Source organism: Caloenas nicobarica, chromosome 6 (genome assembly GCF_036013445.1).
Source record: "Caloenas nicobarica isolate bCalNic1 chromosome 6, bCalNic1.hap1, whole genome shotgun sequence".
Lineage (NCBI taxonomy): Eukaryota > Metazoa > Chordata > Aves > Columbiformes > Columbidae > Caloenas > Caloenas nicobarica.
In genome coordinates this window covers 5,680,546-5,700,258 of record NC_088250.1, presented here as the reverse complement: position 1 = coordinate 5,700,258, position 19,713 = coordinate 5,680,546, and the positions used below count along the sequence as shown (strand labels likewise).

Here is a 19,713-nt window from a genome sequence, read left to right as displayed (position 1 = left end):
GTTCTGTTAAGCACACTCTATTTAATAACTGCATAGCTCACGTATGCCCAACTCCTAGTTAAAAACACTTCTAAGCATTATTATCTAATGGGTAGAGCTGCCATAAAACACTTGATATTACGAAGTCAGGACTTTGCAGTGTGAGGGTTTTGTGATGCGATGGGGCATGGCAGCCGTGTCCAGGCAGGAAGGCATGTGCTTGTTTCCTATTCTTGCGTTTTTGAAGAGCATTGAAGCACACACTCAGTGTTCACCACCTGCTTTTCAGAATGGAAAATAAGCTAGTTGAAATTTTTGAACCCAGCAGGTGGATAGCCAATGGAAAATAATTAACGAAAACCCAACAAAATGCAGGTAATATTTATTTAGTTAATTTGGCATTAAGATTCGTTAGCTATACTGATCACACTGTGAAATAAAAACCATGCCTGGGTAGATTTGAGGTAACTGCACAACAGATTCTTTGTGCGCTAATTAAGGAAATAATTTTTATAGCTCACAGTAAGAAATGCCAACGCTTTCATCTCTGGCTAGCTGAATTTTCTTGGAGCCTCTGACATATTTCCCAACATGTCAGATATTCCCGGCAGAGGACTAACAGCTTGCCCCAGTGTCCAGCTTTATCCAGCCTTCCCAGCTGGTTTGCTGAGGCTGAGGAACCTCATATTGCTTTTGTGTAATCCAATAACTAGGGAGAAAGTGAGGCTAAATGACAGCAGCTGTGGCCCCGCCGTACCAGATGTGGCCAAGCGGCTCTTTTTGGCAGAGGTGAGAGATGACAAAGAACCCCAAATGATGGGTTAATCCCAGTGAGGGTGAGGGGGTTGGGAGCAGATCTCAGGGGGAATCCACCCCCAAGCTTTACAGAAAGGAACAAAGAGCAGCTTTGCTGGGTAGCAGAGCCCGACCTGCCCGTGGGGCTGCACAAGTCGGCAGAGATGCTTTTGACTTTGGACTTCTCAGAACCCGATTTGCAGAAAATACTTCAAGTCAGCGCTCCAGCAAAATCAAAGAATTTCCAAATGCAGTGAGATGCCAAAGTTTGGGTTTAAATGAGACTTTCTTCTCAAGCCTGCCTTTCGATCTGCTGCTTCTGTGGCACATCTCTTCAACTGGGTGATAGCTGGCAAGTGGGCTGATCTGCACAGAGACTTGGTTTAAGGTTTTACTGGAATCATTTATGGAGCTGTGAGAATTACTGTCCTCGTTGAAGTTACGGTGTCGGAAATTCATGTTACGGTATCGCAAATTCATGTTACCTACAGCATTTGTCACTTAAAGAATTTGCTGTGATTGCTTTTGTCTTCCGAAGTACTTATGTTTTAAGATAAACTGTTCTTCCTGATGGTGCTTCTTGTCTATTTTCGTTTTGGATTTCCCCCTCTACCACCCACCCCAGCTGAAAATGCTGCATCTTTTTTTGGTATCCTTTTTCTTTCTTCATAGAAATGACTTAGAGTGTAATTTGTCACTTTGATCAGCTACTGCCAGGTGCACAAATCTGCTTTGGCGTGTGTGGGTTTTGTTTTGATTTCATTCTTGCTTTGATATAAGTATATAGCGCATATATATATATATATAAAACATTTCTATATCTTCTACTAAAAAAATTCTGCTTGAGAAAAATGATAACTAAAGCATTTCTGTCTTGTGTCCAAAGTTGATATGAAATGCATACGCAGGTTTATGAATAAAAACTGATAGATTCTGTTTGGTTGTAGTTTGAAATACGTGCAATGATTGAAACACTCCAGGATTTGCATTTTTTTTTCTTATCTGTTTTGAATGGTATCTTCAAGCTCTCATCGATTGTTTTGGCAGACTGTCAGTAACTTTAAGTGATGCATATTCACTTGATTGCGGTGGGGATGGTAGAATGAAGCGATTTGATTCCTTGAGTGAATAGGATTGAGAAAAAGTTTCAGGTTTGGCAGAAAGCAAATGGCCAGAGGAAGGCTGTTTTACTTAATCCATATATATATAATTCGTGCCTTTTTTTTCTTTTCCCCCCTCCATAGTTTGCTTAGATATGCTCTTTCACCAATAAGTTGCTGCCAGAATGTGCTTGAAGCAAAGATCTCGATGTAAAATTCCACTTTGGTGTCCTAATTAAATTCAAGATAATTATCTGCCTACATTTCTAAAATTCACCTTCTGCTCAAGTTCACTGGATATTTTTAATATCTTCAATCTTGGTTCTATTTCGTGCTGTTGTGATGCGTTTGGCAGGTACGGAGGGATCAAATCCCACTTCGTTAGTGGAACTGCATCATATCTCATCTGTCTTTAAGCATGTGTGAATTTTCAGAGGTAGAAGAGGTTTTGAGTTATTTGAAATCACTGTGTTCATGTCTATGCGGAAATCTAGGAAACGGACAAAGCTTGTAAAATTTTCGTGGGGTTTGGGGCTTTGTATTGTTATGCTAAGCCTGCTGCTGGTTTTGCATGAGGCCACCTTGTTTTGTTGGTAGAATCATGTAAGTACAGATTGCGAAATGTCTCAGAAACTTATTTGGGCTTTCTACAGAAGTTTTCCTTTTATTCTGTAATAGTCTGTGTGAAAATACACGTCATGTTTTACCAGTGCTGCAGACAAAAACACCATTTCTCTCTTGTCTACCTCCAAGACACTCATTTTTATATGTGCACACATAGCACTGCATGGGTGGTGTGTATGTGGCCATGGATTTCTCTGGCATGCCCAGGTCTTTGTTGCTAATGTAGCTCATTCAGAGTTAGTGAGTTTAATCATAGGTATCAGGAAAATGAGAAGAAGAAACTGTTCAAAATAATATGAATTTATTTCTTTGTTTCTTTAGGAGACATCACTCAGAAAGGATATGAAAAGAAAAGAGCAAAGCTGTTAGCACGGTACATACCACTAATTCAAGGTAAGAGACTGCATAGAAGTTAAAACTTTGGTGCTAAATCTGTGAAAATATGTAATGGAAATTTCTCACTAAATGGAACAGATGAATTGATGTTTGCTTGGCATGGCATCTAACTGGTAGCGGAAAATGGCTATTATACAGAAATGCAGAACAAGAGAAAAGTCTGATATATATATATATTTAACATTTAATGCGGAATGTTAAATGGTAACATTTTTCTCAGCAAACTTTAGGCTATATCCAAGACTTTAGGATAATTTTTAAAATGAGAAAAGTTATTCCTGAAGGCTTGTTAGCCAGTTTCATTAAATGCAAACACTCGCTCATTGTCACTCTCGTTCTTCAGTGTGCTTTTTTGCACATGCCCTCTGCTCCCCCGCGTCACCCTGCCCAGTTTCTTCAAAATACTGACTTTTTATTATAAACTGTTACTTCTTAAGCTGGTTATTATCAGACTTCCATGGCCAAAAGCTAAATGCTTAACTTCTTGTATTTATTTTTACACCAGGACACTTAAATCACTTCGGGTTAAAGCTGTTGTGTTGCCATTGAGCTTTGGTCTTGTATAATAACCCCAGACCAGTTATTCCATAGCTTGAGAGATACCGGTTGAGATAAGGGAAAATGAGGAGAGAACCGAAATGAGTGGAACCAATAATGAGACACTGTAGGTAGATGAGAGAAAAAGAATAACAGATATTATTTTACAAGGTTAGTATTATGCTTTTGGATCAGAGAACAGGGGTCAATGCTGTGATTTTTGGTCCTGTTTTGTTTCTGATATTTACAGAAGTTACTGATTTGATGGAGAAATGGACATCTGCAGCCATTTTTGTGCAAATTGTTGAACCAGATCATAGTTCCTTTTACTTTTGAAATCTTGATCAGTGACCCCTGTGGCTCTTTGGAGCAGGACAGACAAAAATTTTGTTCTCCTGAGTTCTGCTGGCTGCCGAGTTGTGGTGTTTTAGAACTTTTATGGTGTGTATTTGGTGTTGAACAGTTGGAATGTGATCTGGTGTTTCATCATGAAGTTTCTTAGCACAGGTTTGTTGTTTTGTGGTTTGTTGTTGTTAAGAACGGCTGTAGCTTTTCCCTTAGTAAATTTATGATACTCTAGACCACGCAGGACCTAACTCATCTCTATGAAATGGCTCATTCCTTGAATAGAAGCAGTTTGGATGTTTCTGGTAAGTACCGTAGGCAGCAGCAAGCTCTTGCTTCACCTGCCACAGCTTTTCCTCCTTACACCATTTTTCCTTAGGGAACTGCCTCACTTTTCTGCTCAAAACACCCTGTCCTCCAACTCAGCTTAATTAAAGATTTCGAGACCAAGCCAAGTATGGATTTTGACTGAGGATTAACAATCAGGAGAAATGTCCTGTCAATGAACTCTGTTTATTAGAAAGTCATGTCTTAGGATTTCAGCTGTTGATTTACTCTGCCTTCTCTCCTCTCTACTGGTAGTGATTTTTAAACTTTTTTTCCCCTCTTAACCCTTAAACTGAAAGGCTGTTTGCATAAACTGTTCAAGTGCTGAGCTCAAGTGTAGCTTAGGAAAGTACAGCACACTGTCTTCAATACTTCAAGTAAGTGTTAAATGCAGTGTAAAGCACTTTTGTTCCCCTCTTCTGCATGAACGCTGCTGCTGGCCTCATGTCGTATTCTAACTCTTGGGGTCTTAGAAGCAACTCCTCTTCCGGCTTTCCAGGGGTGTTAGGCTGATTAAATTCAGTTGTCTGCTCTAGAAACCTGCTGTGATACCTGTATTATTTCCAGAGGTGTTTTGTAACGTCCTACTTAGGTAACCTGCTTGTTCAGGAACTCGCTCAGCTGAAGCTGTGTGTGAAACTACAGACTTGCTAGGCAGCTTTACAAGTAAAAAAATGAGTAGGAAAAATACAAATTGTTTTCACTGAAGCTTCCCTTTCAAACTTGAGGTGTTCAGGAGTATTTCATCTGGGAGAAGCGACTTCACATAATCCAGGTTAACACTTTAACATCCTGGGCAGTAACTAAGAAAGCGTGGCCTAAGGAGACGGCAGCGCAGCTCAGCAGCCTCCTCGTTTGTCTGTGATTTGCTATTAGGCTCAGGTAATAATCCCAGGTCCTTTTAGATTTCCAGCTGTTGCAAAATTTCTCCTTGTTCAACCAGGTTTTCCCTAATCATCTTAAGGAGTGGTCAGAAATTAGCTGTTCCTATGGTTTGTCCTCCTTGCTTGGTACCGTGTTTTGTAAGAAATACCAGCTTACCTGATTCGTCTACTGCTTAGCCTGGCTTTGCATGGAGATAACAGGAATCTAGCTTTAATATGCTAAAAAGAGAGTGAGCGGGCTGCCTGCCTGAGCACAAACACTGATGCTCCATCAAAAAGACAAGTTTTGCTTAAAACCCTAAGCTAACTACTTATTTAGGTTTCCTGACGTATGTTCCATTAACCCAGTTCTAGCTTGGAATTTTGTTAATTGACACAGCTTCAGCGTGGCTCAGGTTAATGTGTGGGAGTCCCAGTGGCTTTGAGCCTGCAGTAATTTTTTATCATTAACAATTTGATCACAGGATTTTTTGTAATGTTCTTTGCTCAGTAGCATTCCTGGTAGGATTTGTTAAGTTTCCCGTTATCCATCAAGTTTTTGCAGGCTGATGCATGTCAGCATTTTAGATTTGAGGAGTTCTTAGTCTGTGATTTGACCATCCCCAGGACCAGTAACTCGTGTCTTTCTACAGCTGATTTGATCATTTCTTTTCCAAGTATATGCATTGTCATCTTTGTTGGTTTAGGAGGTAAAGACTGCTGACCAATTAATTTTTTTATCTCATGTTCTTCAGTACTTATTTGAATTTCACAAAACCTGATGTTTCCTCACAGTGCATCAGTCCCTACCTCTACTTGTTTGTTACGAAACTTAAGCCGATAGTACAATCCTGCTGATTTGCAAGGTTTTGAACAAAGTATAGCGTGGGCAGTGAAAGTACTGAGTAAGAAATAGCATTCCTGGTGAGAGGCAGAAAGTAGAAAAAGGAGTAATAGGAGCGTTGTTAGAAAGGAAAGGTTTTGATTACTCTAAGTTTATGAAATATGAAATATTGTAGTGTTCAGATTTATATGGGTAGTTAATGGGTTCTTTTTTTAACAAATAGTTATGAATCGAGTTGTGTGATCTTTATCTTAAAGCATACTCATATAGTGGCAAGATTTGAGCTCTGGAAGTTTAACTTCTCATGTTTTACCTCATCAGCTGCCAAGTAAAATCTACCCATGTGGGAACTGCTCCTTGAATGCCATGTAAAATGGATTGGATTAAGATTCTGCTGCACTGTGTAGCTGAATCTGTGGGGAACCAGGTCTATATATACAGTGTTAAATAACCCCGCAGAGGGCTTGGTGAATAGAAAAAGCCAAAAGTGGCTGCAAAGCATATTTTCAATTAACAGTAAAATTAAGTAGAACATGTTAGTATTCAGGAGTTGTGCTACTGTAGGCTCTGGTTTGCATTCTAAAATTCTAAACCTGCAGTTATGAAGAGTTAGCAGAAATGTTAGATTTCACTTAAGAATTATAAAACTACGTAGCTATGGGGAAATACTAACGAAAATGTGTTATCTTTCTCTATTCCAACCAAATGCCTGTGCAAAATTAAGAAGTGTTGAGTTTTCTGTTGAATTTCAGTGAATTTTTGATGGTTAAAGGAACTGTTTCTTTCTAGAATCACTTCATATTCCCCATGTGGAATATATCTCAGAATGAGAAGCGGTACCAGGGGTGATGGCAACTCCAATAGCCTCATTCTGAACAATCTCGGTGGTGTGCTCGGGAGAGCAGGTAACTTCTACCTGTGAAGTTACATTTGTCACAGGAACATTAAAAAATTCATGTCAGGAAGTGGAACGTCATGAGCTGATTGTTGAAGGTGAAATAAATAAAATTTCTTCTCTGCACTCCAATGTGACATATTGGTAACTATAGACTTCTTTTTAGTGGTTGCCACGCCAGTACCTGAATTCTGCTGATACTGCAGACACTTTAAATCATTTCAAAGCTATTTTAACCAAAGGGGAAGATGAAATATGAACCTCAGAGGTTCTGACAGCAACCAGTCAGTCGCTGGAAGGTCATCTGCATTCCCCTTTGTTGAACAGGAATTACCTTGCAACCATCCTTCACTACTGTGGTAATTTCCTGCTCACCTACCAGCTGTTTCTTTAAAAAGCAGATTTTTTTTTTTTTGTAGTTTTAAAAGCCTGGCCAGCTCTTTTATTTATACTTTATTTATATGTATTATAGATATAATGTAAATAGCTGAAGTGGGTTTAATATGTAATATTTGTACTATATATTTTCTATATAACAACAATAATAACAGCTATATAGTGCTATATACATTTTTTAAATTTATCTGTGTTTTACTTGTTTTCTTCTTAGCTCTTGAATGTTTCAGGAGTCAAATTTTCTTGGTCTAAATATGCCTTCTGTTGGGAAAACTCAATGCTAGCATTAGAGGCCAGCTGTCCCATTGCAGATTAGTTGTCAAATGCCAGTGGGATCAGACCAGTGCCTTGAATGCCCTATGTTTCTGGAGAGCAAAAGATGCCTGTAAGCTTTGCTTTCCCTGTGTTTTGTGAGAAGAATAAGGATAAATTCCAAGATTATTCTCTGGGAAAGCCCAAGACAGATCTTGGTGTGGTAGCTAGAACCAACCTGGGAGAGCTCTGCTGGGAAGAGAAAATTGCAGAGGTTGTCTTGGGCAACATAAGTGGTTTTTAAAAGTACTTAAATAAGAAATTGTTTGTTGGAAGAACCTGCTAGGACCTGGTGATCTTAAAGATTCAAGAACACTTCCAAGGCAAAGCAGAAGAAATGAGATAAAGTCAAACACGAAAAATCCATAGGTTGGTTTCCATCTAATCCTGAGATGATGGAAGAGGCCTCTGTTGCTTCAAACTTAATTTATGGAACTTGAGGCCGTACTTGTGCAGTCAGTAGTGGATCCGCACTGAATCGCCCAACGACAGAGACTTGTTCTGCTATCAGCTACATGATTGTAATTAACCACAGCACATAATGGTCTGTTCCTGTTTGCTTTCTTATGTCATCTCTGGTTTGGTAGATGGTAGAAACAAACTGGGTACAAGAAGAAACAATCAGTGCCAGATTAAAACTTACTGTTTGAGCCCTGCTGCCTCTGGTCGTCTCTTCAGCCACCAGGTTTCACGTAAAAGTTCCAAATGTCCATCTTCATCTTTGGGAAATAAATTTGCACGATTTCTGCTTTTATGGATTTATTGTGAAAGCAAATATGACTGGTACATTAACCACAGTGCAGCTGCCACTGCTGCTTTTCTGTTCGTGACAATATAACAAATATAAAGAAATAAAAAAGGAGAAGTATGTAAATACTAAAGCAGACATGCTTCTGCTTTACAAACTTGAAGAAACACACATTCTTCATTTTCCTCTGAGAGCGGTTATTTGCAGAACGTGGTGTATTTGTCAGCTGTAAGTACAAGTCCAGATTAATGGTAGTTTTGAGAAAGTTTACCCGAGTGCATACCCTAAAATACGACTTACAAAACCCAAGGTGTTTAGGTCAAGCTCTTTCTATTCCCTTCAAGGAAAACAAACAAACAAAAACATACACACACAAAAGAAAAAGCTGTAAAAGCTGTTACCGAGTGAAACTTTGCAGTTCTTTTCTTGACAGCTGACATCAGCTTGTTGTCCTGGAGTTTACCTGGGGTGGTTTAAATTTAGAGACTTGCATGTCTCCGGTGTACTTTTTTTATAGAGTAATGATGTAACTGGTGAGAACAAAAATCCTTGAATTGTCATTAACATCATATTGTTTCTAATACTGAGGATTTAAAAAACAAAACAAAAACAAACAAACAAAACCCACCACACAAAAAAACCCCTGTGTGGCAACAAATCACAGATTATTTCATTGAGTTAAAAGCGATGCTAAATGTTGCATTTTATAACTATCAAGTAACCTGAGCCTGTAGCTTCTTTTTAACAGAGCAAAACCTCACCTCTGAGTATCATGAAGTTTAGTGGTATCAGTTAAGCCAACTTCTCATACTGCTCTAATCTGAGACAAATTAACACAGAGACATCTTTCAGTTATTAATAGTGCTGTCTTATATTTAAGTTATTTAAGTTGGAGAATAATTAAGATGAAATAGTCTTAAAGGATACAAGCTGATCATATTTTTTAATTAAAACATATGGTTCTTCCTATTTTTTTAAATGAAGACAAGTAATTTCAGCTTCTTCATTCATAGATCTTTAAAGAGCTCTTTGAGGCCTAAAACAAATGCAAGTCAGTCAGTGTCCTTTACTCATTTGTATGTTCCCAAGAGCTGATATTTCCTACATCTTTGTGAGGGCTTTGTAAAGGTGGTTTGAAATTTTGAAGCACCATGAGTATCATTAGTGGTGGTATTGCTTGTGAGGCATTTAAGTACCTACATATGCACAGGAACTGCACGATTAATTATATCTGAAATCAAGGGGTTCTTTTGCATCTACTTTGTCCCAGCTATTACTGGTTCTAATACAATGTACTGTATTTCTGCCTAAATTTTGATATTATTTGGTTTGCAGTTTCCTGTGTTCCAGTTTGATCACTTCTGACTTTCCTTTGTTTGGGTCATTAAACGCCCAAAACATTAAAAAACATATGACGTGTTACTCGTTTTTCTCGTATCGTTATTCTTGAACTGACTTCAGCTTCAAGGCACAGTCAAAAGAAATGGAGTTTGATGTGCAAGCAGGTCCGGGGAAGAGTTTGTTCTTCAATCCAAACAGGGTTATGTAAGCTGGATGGCTGCCCCAGAGAATCATATTGCAAAACTCCTCAAAATATTTGTATCAGGGTGTGGTAATGGCAAATATGAATTAGGTAGTTTAACAGCTGAGAGGTTTGACAAAGGGCTTATCGTAAACCAGCCTGCAGATAGGAGTACCAGACAGCTTTTCGAGCTCGTTCAGAGTTTTCCCCGTGGCTTAAGCCAAGTGTTTGTAACTATATCCTGACCAATTCCTTGGGCACTGTGTGGGCAAGGAAAGCAACCATAAAATCCCGGTTCCTTTCCACTGGGTGTGTTGTGCTGAGTGGAAGATCAGCGTTGGATGTTAGCTGAGGGACTTCTGCTCCGAACATGTTAAAATGCTGCCTCATCCTTCCAATATTAATGTATTTCTGCTGAAATTCCCTCTGGAGAAGTTGAGATGCAAGACTGGAATGGGAAGCAGTCCCGTGTGGATGCTTCTGGCTCTTGCCTGTAGTACAAGCCCCTCTTTGCCATCATCTCCTAGGCAGTAGTATGGGAGCATTAGTTTTGATAAAGCCTCAGCAAAAGGTGCCCGAAGGAGACTTTTAGGGAAAAAAAAATTACAGTGAATGAGGAGCCTCGCTAGAAGGGAAAAGACAACTGCCTTGTAAAGAAAAATCATATTTCGCTTAGATGGAAGGGGAGGAGACGTTAAAAAGTGATACCTCTAAAACAGAAGACAAAGTTGTCACCTAGTATGTGAAATATGAAGCCAGGGGATAGTGTCTGCCATGACTGTTAATTTTGCCTACTGTGCCGTTGCTTATTGTTCCAAAAGTTTACCAGTTTCAATTAAATGGAATTTTTTTTTTTGTTCCACAGCTTACTCAGGTGCATGAGCTTGAAGTTGGAATTCTAAAACCTCTTTCGTACCTTACTGGTGTCTACGTGAACTCATATTGCTGTTTCATCTCCAATATTTTAGAAGACCGTGTTCAGATATGTTGTGACAACTTGTCACCTCTACACCGAACCCTCTGATACCGTCAGAAATCTAGACAGTTGGTTCATGGAATAATTTCTCCTCATTAGGTTGCTGCCATCTTGCATGGAAACGTTTTTCCTCCATGGGGGCTGCTAATACAGGAACAGGTTTCTCTGTGATGCCCCTGAACGATCTCGTTGGACCTTTTTTCCTCTTCAGTGGCCACTTACTTGGGTGCATGAATGAGATTTGGCTCCCTGAGGTTTCTGTCTATTTTGGTGAACTGGATCTGAGGCCCGAAGGCCTTAGGCCCCTGTGCCATGGCTGCTCCCGAGAACGTGAGCATTGACCCGCTTGCCTCATGATGGTCGTTTTCTTAGTATCCTAATTTCTTACTGATGTTTTAATGGTGTTAAAGCTTATTTTCAAATTGCCTTTTCTACTGTGTAAATTGGGTCGTGACTGCATTCAGTGTTCCTGTGCTGCTTTACAGAACAATCGTGTAAATGATTTCACTAGATTTAGTGCTGGAGGAACACCTTGCTGAGTAACTTCATTTTTCCTCAGTTGTCAGAGTGATTCCACCATAATTAAAATTATTTCCATTTGTTCTTTCCTTTTTTCCTTAGTGCTTCTTCTCCAGCAGAATTAAAATGTTATCATTTTAAAACTTTCATTTTTAAGGAAAGTGATAATGAAACCTCCTAGTTTTGGTTGGGGCTGGTATGTCCCATACTTCCATTTTTCTTATGTTTTCATTATTTTATGTAACTTACTTGAAAAACCCTACTGGTAATTCTGTAGGAGCCCAGTTAAAGCATCAAACAATCATGTAGTACTTTTAAGATAACTTAGCAATGCAGCCTAATATGACTGATGGATTTGTCTAGTGGCCATGTGAAGTCCTGAAAATAAGAGAGCGTATTTCTTCTACTGTAATCCTTTTGATTACTTGATGAATGATGAGTGCACGTGCTGTTAGCCAGGCTAGATAGAAAGACATGTTCAAGTGGGATTAAAGCTTTGCCAGCTAGTGTAGGAAACTGGGTTTGAGCCTCTGTAGTTGTTTGAATTTTCTCCAGTCTCTGAAAAATGTTTCTGCTGCTAACAAGGGTACGTGCCCTTCTCCATCTGAAAGGTTGGACCAGATGATCTTTCAAGGTCCCTTCCAAGCTGGGCTGTTCTGTGATTCTATATAGCTGTGATTTTTGGTTTAACTTCTTTGTGGGTACTTCAGCCTTGCATTCAATTAGAACGGGATGAGTTTTACATACCCTATAGTGCTTTGTTCTGTCGTTCCTTTTCTAAGGAATGTGCAATTTACTCCTGTGTCTTGGAGTCTACAATAACTTTTATAATTTACAGGAAAAAAGTGCAGTTACCTCTTTCGTGATACTATTGAGTTAAAACTCTTACATTATATGATGACTATAAAAGCTGTGATCAAAGTATGTCCAAATTTTAATAGACTAATTTAGTTGGATCTTAGTGTAATTGTTTTAAATGAAATATATGAAAATGTAATGTGATCACTTGGGCTGGTTGAAAAAGCTGTAGCTTGACTGTTCACAGTTTCTGAAAATATCAAGAAATTGTTGTTCATATGCCTTTTTAATTGAGTCATTTTTCAGTATTCAGTATTATGACCAAATTTTGTAGTACATTCTTTTAAGAGCTTGAATATGGAGATGATGCTATTAGACTAACTATGTTTTGTGAAAAATTAATTTTTCATTAAAAGTGTCATTCTACACCAGTCTAACTATATCTATCTAGGTAAAGCAAATATTTTTGAGCTTGCTGCCAGGAGAAGAAACAAAATGTTGGTGATTTCACTCTGTGAATTTTATATATGTATATATATATTTTTTTCAAATAAATCATTTGTCAGGCAGGTGGTTCTCAAGTAATCTGAACTGTAGTCAGGTCCAAGCCATTCATCTTTTCCCATGGTTCATTTGGTAATCAGTTGGTAGGTACCACCTAAGTAGTGGTAAAGACTTCATAGATAGTTAGAGCCTAATAATCATATTATTTTAAGGATGGTTTATTCTGTATGGATCTTTATGCGATAGAATATTTGGTGGAGAGTTTAAAAGCTGCACAAAGTGCATATCTTGGTGTAAACCTTCTGATAAAGTCAACAAATGATCAAGTAGCGTACTAAACGCCAAGGATTTAATTCTATAGAAAACATTGAGGTAAATAGTTTTTAAAAATGATGATAAAACTAAAAGCTACAGTTCTGTGATATCAGAGTTTTACCTAGAAATTATGTATTTCCTAGAAATAAAGTGGACTTGGCTGCAGGATCCGTAGGTTTTGGGTTCCCTGGACGTGTTTTGTAGGTGATGGCTCCTCTGTGCTAATGAAGTGTTACTGCTGTTTCACAGCACGTCTTTTTTTGCTAGACACTGCCTTGTCTTTTTCTGGAACTAACAATGTAAAACCTCTGTTCGTGTGAGGCACCCAAAATGTGCTTATATCCATCATCCTTGGTAACTTGCTTTCTTCTCTTCTAATTAGTGTGCTTAAATGGACATTGGCTCTGCCAGCTCAGCTAATATAACCAAATTTACGTAAGTGATGCGGCCAGCATCACCTTGAAAGTCAATAGCCAAGGAAGGGCTGTTTTAACAGGGTCTCCCAAGGTGCAGGGGCTGACTTGGTGTTGCTGGTTCTGCTACAAGGGCTTTTCATACCTGGCTTCTGCTGTTTTTACCGCCTGCTTTGATTAGACCCGTCCTGCAGGGCACTTGGATAATTTATATTAATTTGGGCTGTGACTGACAGGCAGGATCAGCTTATGGTAGGAGAGCTGGGCTGCTTGTGAAGCAATCCCCTGGACTGCTACTTAGAAAGGAGTATTATATTGAGAAATAAAAGTTCTAGCTAGTAACACCTCGATGTTCTGTTTACAAGTCATGTCATAATGTCTGAACAAGCGTGTCTCTCACTGTTGGTATTTTCATTGACACAGTTTAGTTTCCTGGCTGGTATTTGGGTTCACTGAATTTTTAACGAGTGTCTTCTATGCTTCTGTGGTTTTTGCTGCTGTTGTATGCTTCCTTTAATGGCAAGTAGTAGCACCCTTAAAATTGGTTTATTTTATCCAAGTGGAAATTTAGGAGCTGAAGTTTACTTTCTTGAGTAGAGGAAGATGTTATACAACAGTGGAAGATATAATACATGTATATGATGCCTTTTTTTGTTTGTTTTTAACTCATTATTTTCTAATATCTTATTCTGGATTATAAATTACGTTGGGTAGAGCTTTGTTCAGTTTCGCTGATCTGGAAGGTGTGAACCATTAGATCGTTTCAGATAATGAAGACAAAAATGTGTGCATCAGGTAATATGTTCTGGGATGTGGCATGAGAACAAAGAGTGATAAAATTGAACTGTGACCTGAGTAAGGACGGGATGCTTAATAACTGACATGAGGCTTCTCAGACTAAGAAGTAAAGAGAGGGCCTCAGTCCTCAGATTTCAGTCTCCTGAGGAATAATTTCCATTTAGTCTCCTGCCTTAAGTTTTCTATGAAAAGATCTGGAACTCAGCATACGTAGGAACAGGCTGCCCAGGGAGGTGGTGGAGTCCCCCTTCCTGGAGGTGTTTAAAAGGCGTTTAGACGAGGTTCTCAGGGACATGGTTTAGTGCTAGAGTTAGGTTAGGTTATGGTTGGACTTGATGATTCTGAGGGTTTCTTCCAACTGAAATGATTCTGTGATTCTATGATATGTGTTTCATGTAAAACTTGAGAATCTTGGGTCATTTATGTGACGAGAGTTTGGGGAGTCTGGGGTTTTTTTCCCTTTACAGTTTAGTGGGAAATAACTACCTAAAATTCTATTTAAAGAAAGCTGGAATTACTAGGACTGTAATTGTGGAGCTGTACTTCAGCGTTAGCACAGCTACTCAGTGCTGCTTGAGAAGACTCTGAGGAGTACGAGGTGTCCTGGTGATGGAGACATCAAGGGGTGACATGCAGATACCTCGTGGGTGCTACACAAGGATGGGGCTCTTCTGCTGTGCTGAATGAAGCGGAGCTAACAGGGCAGGGGAGGCCGTTTCCAGCACACCCGGCCTTGCCCCTGCTCACGCAGGGATTAATAGATGACTCTAATGAGAAGACTCCTGAAGCTCCCTCTCCCTTAGGGCGGGCAGAGGCAGGGGGAACCAAGCAGTCCTGCGGTCCTTGGCAAAACCTTGCCTCGTTTTGGTAGGGAGCCTGTGCGAGTGTGGGTGGTAAACAGGCCACAAGAGAGAAACACGGCCAGGAGGTCTGTAGGGCTTTTGAGGCCATGGCGAGGGGGTGACAGCCAGAGGCAGGCTGGAGGAGATGGGCTGAAGAGCCTGGGGATGGCCGGCCGTGCTCCTTGGAGAGCCTGGGGAGGAGGCAGCGGAGGGGGACCAGAGCGGGGCTGGATGGGCCCAGAGCTCGGCCTAGAGCCAGACCTGGGCTTTCCCACACTTGTTTGACTTTCTGCTTTGTCATGCCCCTTTTTCCTTTCTTTTAGTGCTTTGAAACTGGTTGTCGTCTTTTGTTCCTTTCTTATTTCTAGGTCCAATTCAACAGCTGCAGGAAGGTTTAATAGTGTTCGAAGAGCCTGAAGTTTCCTCTTTGGCGTCCCTCTTTCCTCCCCTCCGCAAAGCTCTTTAATGTGCTTCAGCATCATCTGCAAACTGTGGATGTTTGGAGATCTTGACACATAACTGTGTAGCAATGCAAGTAAAACTGAGATGGAGGGAATTGCTGCCATGCTATTTTAACTCCTTTATTTTTACTTCTCAATTTACAACTCGGAAGAGAATATTTTTGAAAGGTTTAGCTAGTAAACTGGTACAGCTTACCTCATATAGATTAACCTAGTTTAGAACTGAAATTATTCTTTCTGAATTTCTGTTTTTGAGAGATGAATTTCAAGATCAGTCTTTTTGCGAAGGTAATTAGATTTGAATGTCCATTAGCTGTTTCAAATTATGGTTTGCTGGGACATTGGTGAAAGTCTTCGAAATCTGTTGAGTTTGATGTTAAGACATCACGTTTTATACAGATGAGATGAAAGAGGCAACAGGGCCACTGCTCTGCGTGGGGGTTGCCCAGGGAAGTCCTCTAGCTATAATATTTGTGCTTTTGCAAAGTATGTTTTTGAAATTTTTATCTCTGCCTATCTGATGCTGAATGTGTTTAGCCAGGAGCAAAGAGTCTTCATTGTACTGGCAACTGTTCAGTGCTCTTAGAGCAAAATAATTTTTGCTTGTATAAATCAAAATTGCTAGAAATGTTAGTGTTAGCCTTGAATCTCCAGTGTTAGTGGATGGAATAATACAGTGTTAACATTAATTTCATCCCGTAGGAGTGAATTGTTTAGTTAATTGGAACAAGCAGTCTCTTTAGGCTGACTTTTTATCCTTGTTAGTTTTGGGTAAGTTAAAAATGGACAAAACACCGTGATAGTGGATCAAGTGTCTGCGGTGTATACTACTTAATATGTTATTTTTGTAAAGTTCTTCAGTTTGAATGGGGGCAGTTAGCCGAATTATCCAGCTGCTTTTGCTGAAGGCTAAGGTAGTGATTTGCATAGTACCAGGATAAATTAACACGTTCACCAAGCTTGTGGAACGGGATTTTTCTGGCATGTGATTGTGTAGCCTAAGAGTCAGATGCAATATCTTACTATTTTTACCAAGAAGTGATTTTTTTCAGACTTATCCTTGGCATTTTTGCACTACGATGTAGAAAACTTTATCTCTGAAAAAGCAAAAAATTTCTGAAAATTGCCGAAGCCGGTAATCTATTCTAGGGAGACTCCCAGCTTAGCTGCTTATCCTGCTCTTTTTCACCACCTTAGTTATCACTTTATCCGTTTGCATCTGCTTTTTTTTTGGCTCAGGCTTTGAGGAGATGTCTTGCCTCAATCTTTGTAACGAAATATGAAGTTGTTGTTTACTGTTTCCAGATTAACAAATCTTGCTGGACTCTTGACGTGTGGTTATGTGAAACTTCTGTTCACACGAAATGTAAAATACAGTTCTCAAATGTTTTCACCGCTCTTTGAGTATCAAATATGTTGAATCAATTCCGTTGGTGGACTAAATTTGTTTTTCTTCTAGAAACTGAATTCTAAGTGTTTCAGGGAAGGTTACCTCTTTATATTGGGTAGCGTTGAAACACCATGTGCTTACGCAGCTTCATGTTGGACTGCTCTCTGCTGAGGACACTCCAGTTTCTTTACTGGCCTGTCTCATTTCCCATATCAGGAAATGCATTTGATGTTACTTAGTAGCCTGTCGTCTACTTCAAAACCTTTACTTTTGGACAGTAGGAAACCTCCATTAGGTGAGAACGTGTTTGTTCTTTCTGCACAGCAAATTGTGAAAGACAGCAGAACATCTCTGGAGTTGGATTAATTTCTAAAAATGTAGATCTGTGTGATTTAGTAAACATTCCTTTTCTGTTTACTTAGGCTCATATTATTTTTCCCCACACACCCTCCCTGGCTAACTCGAGATTGTCTTTTCAATCCAGAGGAGTTAACTTCAGCTGCCAATGGGGATGGGAAGGGGATTATGGAGCACATTCATCTTGTGATGCGATCAGATGCCTAAGAAAGCTGATGTATAGCAACTGATCCAGTCAGGAAGAAGATAAAACACTTTTCCTGAGGATGTTCTATTTAAAGAGCATATTTGAAAGTTCATTTTGATCAGTCGAGGTAGGACTGGTGTATTTAATCCGATGACTGTTTGAAAACTTCAAATATGAAGACCACATCTTACTGAAAGGTCTTAATAAACATCTCTTATAATTGCTAGATTTATTAATAATTAATTACCAGCTTCTTTCTTGGTACATACTTGGGGGGAAGGAGAGAGAACAGAAAGCCCATGAGAGAAAGAGGAATATTTTCTTGCTTGTTAAAGAAAGAGCTTTACTTGCAAAGAACTGGCATAGAGTCCTCTTGAGTGATGTCTTCAGTGATAGCTGCTTTCTGTAAATATCTGCATTTTGAAAATATTCTTTTGAGTTCTAGCAAGACTTGAGGTCAGACAGGAAAGCAGAAGCTCTTCAAGAGAAGGAAAGAGTAAAATGAAAGATACTTGGCCCTATATGGTACAAGAGCTAAAAACATAGTAAACTTGGTGCAGCAGATCTTATATGGGTAAGGAAAGTTTACTATTAAACAACACCAAGCCAGATATCCACATAAGATCATAAATTTATAATAGGTTCATGCAAAAAACCCTTTGAACCGCATTGTAATTTTTCATCTGTTGTACTCGGTATGTAGTGGACTTGCAGTTCTGAATGTGATTGGTCATTCACTGGTCTTAAACCAGTTCAGACTTAAGGGAGCGCTGCTCTCCTGTGTCCTCTTGTCTTGGTTTTGTACCTGAAGTGTAGATGTATAACAGATGAGAAAATAAAATTGCAAGTGTAAGTTCCTAGTTCAAATTTGTGTAACCTTTGCAGATGGATCAAGAGCCAGCAGGGACTCTCCTCATCTGGGGGCTTGGAGAGCGATAGGGAATATGTGATAGTTACTGTCCACCCCTTTGATTTCTTATTTCTGCTGTGCTAGAATATAAAGCTGGGCTTCATTTTCCTGAACATTAGCCAGCCTAAAGGTGGGCGCCCACTCCAGGTTATCTGTCCAGAGCCCTGTTCTGCACAAGTGCAGAGGGAACAACTGGAGAGCGGTTCAGTTTCTCTTATTTTTGTTACCCTTTATGGGGATGGGAAGATCTGTAATTGTTTAAAGAGTAGTTAAAATACCCAGCCAACCTAGATTAGAGCAGTGGTGTTTAGACAGCTGAGGCTGACCAGAGTAATTCTGCCCTTAATAGCTACAAAGTTTTTATTAGAGAATTGCAGAGTTTTTGAAAAATGCAAATCTTCTGAGTATAGCTCTTTTAAATGGGAACAGATTAAACAGATACGCGCATTCCTAAATTTTGCTCAAACTAGCTCTCTTGTGTTTAGACTTGAAAGAAATTTGACAGAATAGTTCAAGTTTTATTTAAAAGGTGGAGCAGTATCATCTTGTCTCTTCAGGATCTCCAAGTCCAATGTCTAAGTCTTGATGTCTGGCAGTAATGTCCTTCCTGCTCTAACCGCGTGGGTCTGGCATACAGAACACCTAATTACCAATGATTGTGAACTCCTGCAAGAAGCAAAGGCTTTTTTCTGTAATTCGGAAGTGTTTATTCTGTGTGAAATGCTTATGAGATCGAGCTAGGTTTTAGTTCAATTTAAAATGCAGTTGGAAGATGAGATTTTTTTTTTTTAAAGGTACTACACTTAGGGCTCCAGTTGAACTGGTAAGTAGGTGTCAAGGATGGTAAAAGAATGTAGACATTGGGAAGCAGATGTTTTATTTACAAACTTGAATTTGTCCTGAAGTAAAACTGTATTTCAGGTGTGGATCCATCCCTGCAAACAGAGAACAGAGTCTCAGGCTCTTCGCAACCTACCGCTGCTATATCTAAACAGCAGAAATCCCGTTCTACCAACTCGAGGGACGAGCGCTTCCGATCTGGTAAGGAAAATTAACATGGCTAAAATATCAGGTGTCTTAAGAGGAAAAGTGTACCAGTAAAGCAGTACTTACACCTAGAGAGAAAGTGGAAAGTGCTCTGGAAGAGGGGAAGATCTGCTGAATGTTTTTCTAGTAGCTTTTTGTGTTTCCATACAGGAGTGTTTTTATTCAAATCCAGAGTGGAGGAAATGCTATGAGGGAAAGAAATTGTAGACCAGCCTTCTGATGTTTTTCTTATTGTGAACTTTACACCATGCTGAACACTTTTATCTTGTTTGCTGATTGGTTTTCCGGTCTCTAGAGCAGTTATTTAAACATTTAGAAGACTACAGTGTGTGCGTTTGGTTTTTTTTTTCGTTTGGTTTGTTGAGCTATTTTGTTAAAGGAAGGTTATAGGATTATCATATTTATTGTAGCTCACTTTCAAATATTTCCTGGTTTAAAGCAAGTGCACAAAAAAGGGAAATGTCACAATGGACATTCTACTTAATTTTAAATGGACACCACTGTGACAAACCT

The 19,713-nt window shown here is 39.3% G+C and overlaps 1 protein-coding gene across 5 annotated transcripts in view; it reads left to right on the top strand.

The window, feature by feature from the left end:
• DIP2A (disco interacting protein 2 homolog A) overlaps positions 1-19,713 on the top strand; it is a 110,190-nt gene that overhangs the window by 29,234 nt on the left and 61,243 nt on the right. For 4 of the 5 annotated variants that reach the window (XM_065637243.1, XM_065637241.1, XM_065637242.1 and 1 more), the window contains exons 2-3: positions 2,820-2,891; positions 19,075-19,194. In XM_065637243.1, the coding sequence (XP_065493315.1) occupies positions 2,820-2,891; positions 19,075-19,194 (192 nt within the window). The remainder of the gene's footprint in view (positions 1-2,819; positions 2,892-19,074; positions 19,195-19,713) is intronic. The other variant, XM_065637244.1, reaches the window with a different exon arrangement.